At 40.8% G+C, this 14,460-nt stretch overlaps 1 protein-coding gene and 1 long non-coding RNA gene across 16 annotated transcripts in view; both read left to right on the top strand.

Moving 5' to 3' along the window:
- The first annotated feature begins 1,457 nt into the window (after positions 1–1,457).
- On the top strand, positions 1,458–4,622 carry LOC131203033 (uncharacterized). Of its 2 annotated transcripts, none has more exons than XR_009156286.1 (4): positions 1,458–1,644; positions 2,705–2,751; positions 3,728–3,756; positions 4,450–4,622. It is a non-coding gene; the product is annotated as an uncharacterized LOC131203033 (long non-coding RNA). The 2 variants fall into 2 exon arrangements; XR_009156287.1 differs by having other exon boundaries at positions 4,385–4,622.
- Positions 4,623–7,819: 3,197 nt separating this feature from the next.
- The window catches only part of SEC31A (SEC31 homolog A, COPII coat complex component), a 75,965-nt gene continuing 69,324 nt past the window's right edge, over positions 7,820–14,460 (top strand). For 2 of the 14 annotated variants that reach the window (XM_058192386.1, XM_058192385.1), the window contains exon 1: positions 7,825–8,211. Coding sequence is in view for 10 of the 14 variants with exons in the window: in XM_058192383.1 (XP_058048366.1) it covers positions 12,560–12,619 (60 nt within the window). In the remaining 4 variants the exon portion in view is untranslated. Of the gene's footprint in view, positions 8,212–12,462; positions 12,620–14,460 lie in introns of all 14 variants that reach the window. The other 12 variants (XM_058192380.1, XM_058192376.1, XM_058192377.1 and 9 more) reach the window with 12 other exon arrangements.

Raw genomic sequence — 14,460 nt, 5'->3', positions numbered from 1 at the left:
TGGTTCCGTTCCATTTTAGATACAAATTCGAACTGATGTCCTCTTCTCCTGCAGGGGAGAGGAATCCTTCCCGCAGGAAAATGGCGCTTTAGGCCAGTGGTGAAATCTGAATTTTTTTTACCACCGGTTCTGTGGGCATGGCTTGGTGGGCGTGGCAGGGGAAGGATATTGCAAAATCCTCATTCCCTCCCCATTCCTGGGGAAAGGATATTGCAAAATCTCCATTCCTACCCCATTCTGGGGCCAGCCAGAGGTGATATTTGCCGGTTCTCCGAACTACTTAAAATTTCCGCTATTGGTTCTCCAGAACCTGTCAGAACCTGCTGGATTTCACCCCTGCTTTAGGCCAGGGGTCTCCAACCTTGGTCCCTTTAAGACTTTAAAGGGACCAAGGTTGGAGACCCCTGCTTTAGGCCATCTTTTGTTTTTTTTGGTTTTTTTTATTTTATTTTGTCACAACAGTATACGCAAACATCAACATAAAACAACAACATATCAGATAAACATATGTATAAGCAAAAGTATACAACAACTATATTAATTTGATATAATGAAAGGGAACACACTACCTGACTCTGTGGTCTCTTCTCAAAATCCCCAAAGCTTTAACCAAAAACTGTCTACTATTGACCTCACCCCATTCCTAAGAGGTCTTTAAGGGGCGTGCATAAGAGCACAAACGTGCCTACCGTTCCTGTCCTATTGTTTTCTTTCATTATATCCAATCAATATTTATTTTTTATTTATTTTATTTATTTTGTCACAACATCATACAAAAAGATTATATAGTATATACACATATAAACATATATAGGAAGAAGAAAAGAAAAACAATAGGACAGGAACGGTAGGCACGTTTGTGCGCTTATGCACGCCCCTTATGGTCCTCTTAGGAATGGGGTGAGGTCAATAGTAGAAAGTTTTTGGTTATTGCATACTTATGCTTATATATATATATGCTTTTATATTATATAGTTACTTTCATGCTTATGCTTATATATACTGTTGTGACAAAATAAATAAATAAATATAAATAAATATTATATTTTATATAATTTATAATTTAAAATTATAATTTATTTAAATAAATAAATAAAAATAAACAATAGGACAGGAACGGTAGGCACTTTTGTGCTCTTATGCACGCCCCTTAACGGGGTTTCGCCCCGTAGCCGTTAAAAAAAACCCAACAACAACTCCACCACTTCCTTGCCAAACGAAAGCGGAAGTAGCGCCGGAAGCGCTGAAGGGCAACTAGCTTTACGTTTTTAGTAAACTCTCTCATCTCTCTATGGCTATGGAACTGACTGCCGAACGCTCCAAACACCGGAAGCGGGGGTGGGGAGAAAAAAGAAGAAGCCGTGAGCCAATCAAAGCCGGCGATTGGCTTTAGACCAATGGGAGCGCGGCTAAGAAGGAAGAGAGAGTAGTTTTTATTCGCGGGTTCGGGCGCGGGGCTTTCTTTCTGCGCGGCGCTTCAGAGAGCGCGGCGGGTCTGAGGACGTTTCTCTCTCGCTCTCCCTCCTCGCGGCGGGACATTAACTTAGATAAATAGAAATTGGAAAATAATTACAGTATTTTTTTTTCCCTTTGAATTGCATGCGAGGGGTCCGTTGTGTTCGGGGGAAGGAAGGAAGGTTTGAGGTAACAGGCCTCGCTCGTTTGCATGGGGGTGTTGTGGGGGGGGAAGAATTCGTGCGTTTAATTCTGGCGAAAAAGGCGAGCATCGGGCTCGTTGGGAGGGGATGATGTGTGTTGTAGTCTGCGCGGAGGAAGGGCACGTGGGTGGGGATTTGCTTCTCCTACTGCTTGCTTTTGAAGAGCTGCATGCAACGAAGCTTCATTTTAATGCATGCCGATTAGTGAGTGTACGTTTAAAGCAGGGGGTCTCCAAACTTGGCCGCTTTAAGACTTGTGGACTTCGAACTCCCAGAAGCTGGCTGGAGAATTCTGGGAGTTGAAGTCCACAAATCTTAAAGCGGCCAAGTTTGAAAACCTCTGATTTAAAGTGACTGAAGTTATTCTAAGTCAGGGGTCTCCAACCTTGGTCCCTTTAAGACTTGTGGACTTCAACTCCCAGAGTCTGGCTGAGGGACTCTGGGAGTTGAAGTCCACATGTCTTAAAGGGACCAAGGTTGGAGACCCCTGTTCTAAGTCTAATTCGGATGCCGTCCTCCTGGCTTATAAGCCACGTGTTGCATGGCAAACCGGAACCACTTAAATTGTAGGGACTCTGGGCTGAGAGGGATCCCTGGGGGTGGGGTCGGAGCAAAGCTTGGTACTAAGTTGGATTTTGATGGTTATAGAGGAATTCTCTTGAACCAAGATATTTGTGGCCTCTTTGGTATAGCTACAGTGGCCCCTTTACGATAACACGTGGGAATTATAATACAATGGGCAATGTGATTTACGTTTGATTTAAGGGACATGCCTCAGACAAACCTCTAGCTCAGGGGTCTCCAACCTTGGCAACTTTTAAGACTTGTGGACTTCAGCTTCCAGAATTCCTCAGCCAAAGCTGATCCCTCTCAACCCAGACCAAAGCTGGCTGAGGAACTCTGGGAGTTGAAGTCCACAAGTCTTAAAAGTTGCCAAGGTTGGAGACCACCTGCTCTAGCTGTACTTTGTGCTTTAGACATGTACCGCTTTAGTCTTGGGTGATTAAAAAAAAAGGAATCGTTAATTGTTTTGCTTTTTTAAAAAGAATCAATACATACGCAATGTTTGGAACATGGAGTCCCAAAATTTGAGGTAAGGCTTGCTGTTTCCCCCCTGGAGATTCCTTTCCACGTATTAGATTTTGCATTGAATCAGATTTCTTCACGTTTGGATAAGTTTGTGGTTCCACAATTGAGTTGGTGGTTTTATGGGTTCTTACGTTTATGATATTTTAATATAAGCCATCCAAAGGTACTGGGATGTGTTGGACAGCCATATAAATTTGTTAAGTACATTAATAAAGGATAATTAAAACAAAGATTTTGATTCCAGTGAATCTGTTCTTAAATATAACTAAGAATACATACGTCTTGTTATGGTTATGTATAATTTCTATGAATTGTTACAAAAGATTCAGAATTCTGCCCCAATATTATTAGATTTATATACAGTGCTGCCTCCTTCCCACTGATTCTGGCAGTTTACAAACTTTTTAAAATATTTAAAAATGCAAAACAACACAAAAGAAACAAAGGTGGCAGAGAAAACAAACCTGGATGGGGACCATGCAAAATGATGTAAATCATCTCTTGCCAAAGATCTGCAAAGAGTCACATCTTTGGAGAAGATCTTCAAAGTAGCAGTAGGTTGGAGACTGAATGTCAGGAAGAATCTTGTTCCAGAGGGGAGGCACTATTAACAGAGAAGATGTGCTCCCAGAGTCCTGATAAATGGTATTTAATTGAAGGAATCTGGGGTGCACCGCCAGATCAGACTTATGTGCATAAAAAATAATTTACTTTTAAAATGCCAAGCTAATATATTTGTATATCTGCAGCGTGGATGTTCAAACTCTTACCTTTCTTTTGGCCAGTTTTTTTTTCCTGTGGTGTTCAATGATTAAAATACTTTTGCTGTTCACATCATGATTTGCTGTGATTATTATCCACATAGATGAGGACACCATATTTTGTTTTATTTCAGTCTTGACTAAAGTATATTTCAACCTATAAATTAAATATAATTTATAATATTTATGTATTCACAGTATTTTTTTTCTTGCTTTCAGGAAACAAATTTCTCTTGGACAATAACCAGGTAACCATTAAAATATTTTGCAATGCCGTAGTAGTAGAGAATAAAATAATTGATCCAATGGGGGTAATGTTAAACTAGGCCACTATGTTGAGCAAACCATACATTTTTAATGGTGGTCTATATATACTAGTCACTAAAATCAAACTTACGTTATAGCTTTGATTTGTTAGCTGCAAACTAAACCAGTGAATTGCTTGCAATATTTTTGGTTTTAGCAACTAAAAGTACTGTGAGAAGTCAAACCTGTCCTGCTGAATATATATCAGATTGATCACACAGATTTAAAAGTTTTATGGGATATCAACTTTATTATTAAGATGTTGTATATGGTTGTATCACCGATAGAAAATTATTTTGTGTAGTATTTGCATGTACTGCTATTCTGTATTTTGTGGCAGTCTAGCTTTTGGCAGGTCCCACAAAGGGATCTTTAATGGTTAAAATGTTACATAAAATGGAGTCATTTTCTAAATTTATTGTCCCTTATCATCAAAAATTAAACTACATCTTATTTAAAAAAACACCACCTGTGGGTCAACATTAAAAATATAATTTAGAGAAGATGAGTATGCAATCAAGTCTCATGCTTTTCAAAAACTGATTACATGTAAAATATTTTGTTCCTCAGGTATGTTTTTAAAAGACCAAACATTCGTGTTGTTGATTCTTCATCAATTTATTTTCATGTTGTAGAAAACTCAACTTTCATCTGACTTTTCCATCTGTTTTTAAAAACTTAACTCCACTTAATGGATCAGATTTCCAAGAAAAATGGGGAGGTGAACTTCAAGGTTTGTCAAAAGTATAGAAGTCAACGCCTTCTATTTTACTAATTTTATTTATAATAAAGAAATACGTTAATGTTGCCTTATGTGTTTTGATTTCTATACTGTATTATTAAAGGGGGTGCTGAATTCATAAGTATTGTAAGCACTGAGAGGGGTTGAGATCTTTATTTTAAGATACATAAATATGTAATTTCTATGCAGTGTTACAACTTTAAATAAAGTAAATCATTCATGGTGAAATGATCAGTCTTGAGCAAACTGGAGTTACAGGAAAACCATTAAGTAATGGTGGGTCATTAGTTAAAATAATAAGTACTGTAGAGCTTCATCTTATCTATGTAATCACTAGGAGTCAAAAACCACTTGATCACACGTAATCAGTTGTAGAGCTTTAAATTTTCTCTTCTGGCTCTTACCTAGTTGCCATAGAATCTAAATCTACCTTTTCTAAACTAGCTGTCAGCGTTCCAAGTAACACCCTCAACGAAATCAAACTCCGAGGCTTGAAATTCCTCAAAGCTAACTTTTATTAGAGATGTCATATTGGCACATCTGGGAAAACCCGAATCTTAGACCTAGGTTTTTCACACACAAAAGAGAGTTCAAGACCTTGCCCCTCACCCACATGTCCACCACATATCCAATCATGTACAGTCCGGAACAGAAGATATCTTCCCATTCTTCTCAGCACGGCTGCAGGGCACCTTGGCCTTGACTTTCTATAAAGAATTTTGTTTTGACTATGACTTCTTCACTCTATACTATCCCCCCTCCCAACTTCCCACGGTAGGGCTTGTGGCAGGCCTGAAGCTTCCAGGTCTGACACTAGCACCCATATTTCCTAGTTTTTCTCTATTTTAACTAGGAGTTACAAATCACACATGCAGAGGATATCCAGTAAAGAATATTGCTTTAAACTTTTGCTTGAAAAATATTTCAGCGTTTGAATGAATATTTTAGCACAGGTTCCCTCACCTCATGTAAATGGAAAATACAAACTGGTTTGCTGTGGTTTTAAGATACATTATTTAGGCTTTAAAATTGGGGATGAACATGAGATTTTTTTGCAATTCTTTATGGCTATGCATAGATAGGTATCGATGGCAACATTTCATGTATTTGTGTGGTGTAAGCCATAGCTGACCTGTGAAATGAAAATATTTTACTTACTGGCGTTGACAAAAATACCCCAATACAGTATTTGCTTTTTTAACACTTCTGTGCAATGGCTTAAGCCGAGAACAGAGCTAGTCATAGATCTAATCTATAACCTGTTCCAGCCAAAAAGAAGCATGTCTTAACATGATGTGGGGATCCAGCATCAAGCAATAGCTTAGCACCGCCTAGACTGTTATCTCTTTGTACAAGGTGGCTTAGCATAATGCTTGAACTTACCCAACAGGTTTGCTGAAACCAGGATTAATTACAAAAGCATTCGCCCTGTTCATACCTGCTGGCCAAGCTGGATGCCCACCATAACTATAGTAGTTTTATTGCAGTCACAGACCAACATTATAAGTAAACAGCATTAATAAAGTCAAATGCCTATGAGGATTCTCAGTCATCCAGGTCATGGTTGTCTCAAAGGTATTTTTTGGAAAAAGCAACTGGACTGACGTGTTTTTCATCAGGGCAACTGGGTCTATCCAAATACGGGGCAGCATACTGCTTTCGCCTTTCAGCTCCGATGCAGGCTGAATCCCAGAAGGGTATATGCTCTCAGTGTACATAAGGAGAATAACATACATTAATCAAGAATATAAAGATACAACACTTAGTGATAGTCAAGGTTACTAATAAGATCAAATTGTACTAGGAAATAAAAACAATATAAATTGAATGTACGAGCAACATGGTTATAGTAATAAGTGGGAAGAGAGATACCAGTAAGGAAGAATAATAGTCTTAATAAATTATTTGACAGTGTTGTGGAAATTAGTTAAGCAGAGTAATGGCATTTGGGGGAAAAAACTTGTGTCTAGTTGTTCTAATGTGCAGTGCTCTGCCGCATCGTTTTGAGCGTAGAAGTTGAAACAATTTATGTCCAGGATGTGAGGAGTAGATATTTTCACAGCCCTCTTTGACTCATGCAGTATACGTATCCTCAATGGAAGGCATATATACTAGTATATAATATATACTAGTCTCCCTTTATTTCTTTGCCAGTAAATATAAATCTAACACAACTGGATGGATTTTTTTCCTGAGGAAGAAAAAAAAACCCATTTAGCTTCCCATTCAGGAAGCTTCATCAGTTGTACTGGATGGAGATGGAAGTACTGGATGGGAAGCCAAACGTATTTCTCTTTTTCTTCAAAAGAATCAATCCAGTTGCTTTTCCAAAAAGTAAAAACACCTTTGAGTCTAATAAAGTCACATGAAATAAAGAGCCGATCCTTTTTAACAATTGGTGGTCGATTGGACAATCAAAAGTGCCTAATTTTGCAGACAAGTATAACAAAAATTTGGCCACATTCAAAGAGACCATCCTGAATGCTGCTAAAAAATTTTATGAGGGGTCCTGGATGCTCTCTTGAGCTTCCTTGTTTTCCTCCAGATGTTCACCTCAGTCATCCAGGTTGTGGTTCTCCCAAAAGTGCTTTTTTTTTTCAGGAGGCAACTGGACTTTCTTTTCTTTGAAAAACAATGAAAGTCCAATTGCCTCAGTGGGGAAATCCAAAAAATTTTTAATACCGGTTCTGTGGGCGTGGCATGGTGTGCGTGGCAGGGGAAGGATACTGCAAAATCCCCATTCCCTCCCTACTCCAGGGAGACAGATACTGCAAAATCTCCATTCCCATCCCACTCTGGAGCCAGCCAGCATTTGCCGGTTCTCCGAACTACTCAAAATTTCCGCTACCGGTTTTTCAGAACCTGCTGGATTTCATCCCTGAGTTGCTTCCTGGGGGATAAAAAAAGCACCTTTGGTTTACCCTAACTAGGTAACATCATCAGTGCTACAATGACGACTTAATTTGGTTAACGAAAACAAGCTCGGAGAGCACCAAAGACCCTTGATTTCAACCCTGAGCTACAAATATTTTTTAAATCAGGGGGTCTCCCAACTTTGGCCACTTTACTTGTGGACTTCAACTCCCAGCATGCTGGCTGAGGAATTCTGGGAGTTGAAGTCCACAAGTCGTAAAGTGGCCAAGGTGTGGGAGACCCCTGCTTTAAATTGTGTTATATTGTCTGCCAAAAAAATAATAATTAGGCAGACAATATGTACACCGGCTCGTGTCCGCGGACTGAGCGGCGGGAGCCCGGCGTAGCCTTTTGAGGTGGGGCCCTCGACCCCACCGCAGCATCTTTTGCGGCCTAGTCCGCGCGAAGGGAAAAAGGCAAGGCGCTTTTGCACGCGGGCAAGACAACCCTTTCACCCCTTGCCAGCCGCCTCAGCCGGAGGCCCCCAAGAGGCGACCACCAAGGTTCCGCGCTTGCGTGGCGCAGGAGGCCCAACCCAACCTAACCCAGCCCAGCCTTACAGGCGGGCGTCGGTCGCTTAGTGCCGGAAGCCGGCGCGATGAAGGCGGTGCTCCGGCTGCCACGTTGAAGCGGAACGTGGAGGAGTCGCGGCCGCTGCGAGACGCCGAGGAGGAGTTGGAGGAAGGCGGCGGCAGCAGCAGCGGAGCCTCAAGAGGCCCGAGCGGCGCTCCTCTCCGGCCAGGTGAGGCCTCTGCCGTGTGTGTGAGAGAGAGTGTGTGGGAGACCCATCATCCCCAGCAGGCTGACGCGGGAGAATTGGGGTCGGGGGCGCCCCTTTATATATATATATAGCCCATCCGCCTCGGCTTTGCCGTTGGGAAAGAGGCCGGACGATCCCAGGTAGCGTCGCTGGCTTTGGCTTGGGCTCCGCTTTTGTTCCCCCGGCTTTGGGCCTGTCCGGGGCTTCCAAGGCGATGGGATGTCCGGCCGTGGCGGGTCCAGCCCGCTTGGAGAAAATAGAATAGAATACAATAAGAATAACAACAACAACTTTATTGTCACTTTGAATGTCGACTAATCGGCCTGCATTAAAAGGAAATTTTGTATCTTCTACTTCTCCAACCTCACCATCAGCCCTACAATCTAACTATTAAATGGGAATATAAGGGTTTAATATAAATGGGAGTAGAAAGCGGGGGGGTGGGGTGGGGAAAGAGGGAAAATTTGATAAAAGATTAAAATTGGGGGTGAAGGGTAAAATTAGATTTATAAAGAGAAACGTAAGAAGGAAGTAAAAAATGAGAGGAAAATATATTGATGAAAGCACGTTAGATGCGTTGGAAAAGAACTAAATTTGGTATGAACATGTGCCTGGCCCGATATCCTGTTCAAAAAAGATGCATTGTATGTTGTTGTTTGTGTGTAAAAAAACAAAAAAACTTTACTATTAAAAAAAATGGAATTTTGAAACTCTCAAAGGGTCACCACCTCCAATATATGCTACATAACCATGACTACATACATGCATACATACATACATATGTACCGTGTTTCCCTGAAATAAGACCCTGTCTTATATTTTTTTGAACCCCGAAATAAGTGCTTGGACTTATTATTTTCAGGGAGATATTATTATTTTGGGGCGCCTGGAGCAAGACGGGGATCCTCTTGCCGTCTTACTTGATTTCCAGCTCTGCATTTAAATATTTTCAGGGAACACTTATTTTCGGGGAGAACAGGCATAATATAATTAGGCATATACCCACATATATGACACAGAAAAACAACACGGATGTAGACATGTACATGGAGCTGCAGGCCAGCTCCTGGCTTTTGCAACCCCGCTCTTGGCTGCAATTTCCCGGCTAAAATTCTGTATTTTAGCCACCCTATGAATCATCAACTCTCACCTTTCCAGGCTGGATTTGCACAAGACAGAGGGTTCAAAGGGGGGAAGGGGAAGCTTTCAGCTGGTTCAAAGGGAAGGCGGACAGTTTGCAAACTTCCTTTCTCTTGTAGCTCTTGAGTTTGAACGTGATTGTAGTTGTTTAAAGAACACTGCACACCTGGGCAAAATCTTGCACAAGGGGTTTTTTGGACTCAGTTCATTGCCTATTTTTCTTGTTTGAATTCATATCCAAGCATGGGAAGGAATAGAGAGAGAGAGCGCTTCCTATGATTGCAGATAGTTCTCGACTTACAACCATTGAGCAAAATGAGCGCAAAATGTCTGTTGCTAAGTGAGACAATTGTTGAGTTTTGCCCCGTTTTTACAACCTTTCTTGCCGCAGTTGTTAAGCAATTAAGTTAGTTAGTAACACAGTTGTAAACTGAAATCTGGCTTCCCTGTTGACTTTTGTTTGTCAGAAAATTACAGAAGGTGGATCACATGACTTTGGGACACTGCATCTGTCATAAGTGTGAGTCAGTTGCTAAGTATCTGAATTTTGATCATGTGACCATGGGGATGCTTGCAATGGTGGTGTGAAAAACGGTTATAAGTCACTTTTTGCCGTGCATGAATGACCATGCCGTGCATTGAATGGTCACCAAACGAACTGTTGTAAGTCCAGGACTACTTGTAGTTGTATCAGTTGCAAAATACATAGATAGTAAGTCCTTCTATAAGATTGCCAACATATCACATCTTACATATACATGAATTTTCACTCTTCGTTTTCATTAGTTGCTTCCCTAATTTGTATGGCTATAGCGTTGGTGCACCTTATCATTGTGTGGCTGAGGTTACCTGACATGATTAATTGAACCGTAGTTTACTCTTCATTTCCTGCATTTGCCCAACATACTGGAACATAAATCAATCACACAGGCAGGATCTGGGCAGAGTGCTTAGCTAAACTTTTCTTCAGTGGCTTGAGTGAGCACAGACTTTCCTGTTCTTGAAACCTGATTAAAATGGCAAAATAATAGTTACTGTTCCCTCTGTATAGTTTTTCGGATTCAAAAGGCAGGATGGGAATTTTGGAGTGCAAAGGGAAGCTCCTAGAGCAACTGTCCACAACTTCTTAAAGTGCAGATTTTCTGTGGATGAGCTTCCGCTGCAGAGCGCAGCTAAATAAAGCTGGGGGAGGGGGAAATGCAGCTGTTTAAAGGGCTGTGTATATAGGTGTTATCTGAGAACCCACATAATGCTTTTGCGCATACAGATACTCCTTGACCACAATTGAGCCCCAGATTTCTGTGGTTAAGCAAGACAGTTAAAGGCCTAATTTTACAACCGACCTTGTCACAGTTGTTAACTAAATCAGTGCAGTGCAGTGCAGTTAAGTTAGTGACACGACCGCTAAGTAAATCTGGTTTCCCCATTGACTTTGCTTGTCAGAGGGTCGCAAAAAGTGTTCACATGACCCCAGGACATTGCAATTGCCATACATGTAAGTCAGTTGCCAAGCATCCAAATTTTGATCACCTGACCATAGGGATGCTGCAATGGCCGTAAGTGTGAATAACGGTCATAAAGTCACTTTTTTCAGTGCCGTTGTAACTTCGAATGGTAACTAAACAATGGTTGTAAGTCAAGGACTACCCATACTTTGCCTTTGCATCTGAATACTCCTAGTAATAATTCACATTGAACAAAAACATATTTCTGTATGGTTTGGAGAGCCCTATCTGTATAAATACTAATCCAGGGACATGGTAATTTATTGACCATAGCATAATAAAACTTCATTTAATATTGAATTGATTTAGATTTCTTATGTTTGGCATCCTGATTTCCATCATGGTGAGGGGAAAGAAGCTACAGCTTATTCAAGAGAAAGCAAAGAGGATTCCTTTTCAATATTAATCTCATTAGAGCCGATTGGAGATTTGTTTGATGTAGATAAAAAAGATTTCAGAATTATCTGTTGAGTACATAATTGGTTCGTAGAACTTCCCACTATGGAGGGTTCTGAGCATTACAACTGCAAAGAGTAACCAGGAACCAAAGGTTGAATTATTTGAGATATGATTATACAGAGGCCTCTCCTATGTTGTCCTTCTGAATTATGCCGTGTATTACACTTAAAACCAGTCACTTAGCCGTGAGTTCATTTAACGACTGCAGCATTTACTTAACAACTGCCACAAAAAAAGTTGTAAAATCGGGTTTGGTTATTTATGACTGTCATACAACATACAGCTTACGGCTGTCACAACATATGACCATAATGGGCAGGCTCCATTACGGTTGTATGTTGAGAACTATCTGTAGTCAGTTTAAAATCACATACGTGCAGATTAAGACCTGCTTTCTCATTGAAGGGCTTTGAATAAGTAGGGATTTAAGGTCTCTTACTAATACTACCCTGTTTCTCCCAAAATAAGACATCCCCTGATAATAAGCCCAATCGGGCTTTTGAACCCATGGCAATAAGACCAAGCGCTTATTTCAGGGTTCAAAAAAATATAAGATAGGGTCTTATTTTTGTGGAAACACGATATTTTGTGGCTAATTCTTTGATTCCTGTTTGCTGATCATTCAGACATTTTATTTCAAGACATAGGTAGCATAACGATGAGAGATACTTGAGAAACTATTCTAGCTAGAATTCTTCTTCTTCTTGTGCTATATCCATCATCGGACGTCAGTGATCATGTTGGTGATCCTATTTTTATCGGCAGCTGCATTAAAAAGTGCTGCTGAGTTTTGTCCAAACCAGTCCCTTAGGTTTTGAAGCCATGACGTTCTTCTTCTTTTGCCTTCAATCTTTCCTTGGAGGATTAAGTGAAGGATGCGGTATTTTTCCGGGTGTCACATCACATGTCTAGCTACAATAGACACTAAAATTACCACAAATAAACCTATAATAAAGTTTATTTATTTGGGTGTCTATCCTGGCTAGAATACTTTCTGAAGTATTTCTCACTGTCGCTTGGCACATTAGATGCTGTCTTTGCAGTTGTGGCTTCATGATCAGAATTAAAAGGAACCATATTTTGAAAAAAAATCACTCTCCCATGGCTGTGGCATTTATTTACATTTTAGGATGGCACAACGGCTTTACTGCAATCAAAGCTGCAACCAAAGGATGTAATGATGTTACAGAGGAATTACTTAAATTCTCCCTTGCACACGGAATAGAATGATGCTATATGCTCTCAGTGTACATAAAAGAAAAGATACCTTCATCAAGAATCATAAGGTACAACACTTAATGATAGTCATAGGGTACAAATAAGCAATCAGGAAACAATATCAATATAAATTGTAAGGATACAAGCAGCAAAGTTACATTCATAAGTGGAAGGAGATAGGTGATGGGAACGATGAGAAGATTAATAGCAGTGCAGATTTAGTCAATAGTTTGACAGTGTTGAGGGAATTATTTGTTTAGCAGAGTGTTTGCATATTGAAGGCAAGTTTGGATAGACAAAAACTTTGGAATATTCAGCACTTATATAGTATTTTAGGTGGAAAGAAGACATGGTTTAGACAGTTGTTGCAAGATTGATCTGAAAGAATATATAAAATACAGTACAAACATCACAGTATGTTCACAGTTCTGTGGCCTAGTGTATTATGTTTTGGGAACCTAGCATGATGTGCAGACTCACCTATTGTGATTTGTGAATCATGTTTTACATCTTTGTGTATATTATAAACCCATTAATTTGGGTTTATTTAATAAATTACAATTAAATTGTAAACATAAAGAAAAAGGTTTACCCTGCCAGTCATGCTCATCTCCATTTACCAGCCGAGGGACCGGGAATTGTCCAAAGACTCTTCTGTGATCATGTGGCCGGCATGACTATATGCCAAGATGCATGGAATGCTGTTACATTCCCACTGAAGTGATACCTATTTATCTACTTGCATTTACATGCATTTGTACTGTTGGGTTGGCAGGAGCTGGGATAAGAATGGGAGCTCACCCTGTCATATGGTGCTTGGGTCTCGGAATTGCTGACTTTCTGGTCGACAAGCCCAGCATCTTAACCACAAGGCTACCACACCCATACTTAAACTGTAGAATCAAAAATTTGATTAAAAGTCACGCTGGAAAGTGTTTAGTTCAACCCACTGCAGGAATGCACTATTATAGTATACCCAGCAAAGGGCCGTCCCGTTTCTGTTTAAACAGGTCCAGCTAAACCAAGATCATCATTTGCTGAGCACCCTTTCCATTGTCAAAAGTCTTCCTAAATATCTAACCAAAATTGTCTTGTTTTTTAAACTTGTTGCACAAGTCCAGTAAGTGTCTTCCATTGCTGCAGCTTTCTGATAGTTCTTCTGTGTTGCATCAGAAAAAAAAAAGATAAATGTGAGAGAGGATCCTACAAAACACTTCCTCAACAGTAATCAATACACAGACCAGCATAGAATAGATTAACACAAAGATCAACATCAGACCAACAATCAAGAAATTAACAATATCCCAATTGAGGAACTAATAGTAAACAGCCCAACCAAAAACCACCAAGAACACTCTCACCAAGACTGTCAAGCTACTAGAACCATGATGGCGAACCTATAGCACAGGTGGCACCGCAGAGCCCTCTCTGCGGGCACACCAGCCATTGGCCCAGCCCAGCTCTACTGTGCATGCGCACATGCGCTTCCTGCCAGCCAGCTGGTCTTTGGGTCTCTGCCACGCATGTGCAGGGGGCGGGGTGCATGCAGGGGAGGCACACATGGGGGGGTGCATATGCGCGGGATACTTGCATTGCATTTGGGGGGTTTGCGCGCTTGGGCGCCTCCCCCACACACCCTGTTTTGGGCCTGGAAGGCCTCCTGCACCAACCTGAAAGCCAAAAATGGGTGAGGGTGCATGCGCGAGGATGTGTGCGCATGTGCGGGAGTGGGCTCATGTGCAGGGAACGTTCACATTGCATTTTGGGGTTGCGCGTGCTTTGGGCACTTTGCATCAAAAAGGTTAACCATCCGTGTACTAGAATATAAACCGAGAGCAAACCCTATTCTTTACTAGCACTGGTGATGTTACCTAGTTTGGCTAATGAAACGTCTTCAAAGAAACAACCA

Source organism: Ahaetulla prasina, chromosome 8, assembly GCF_028640845.1.
Source record: "Ahaetulla prasina isolate Xishuangbanna chromosome 8, ASM2864084v1, whole genome shotgun sequence".
Lineage (NCBI taxonomy): Eukaryota > Metazoa > Chordata > Lepidosauria > Squamata > Colubridae > Ahaetulla > Ahaetulla prasina.
This window is presented reverse-complemented; position numbering and strand designations above follow the sequence as displayed.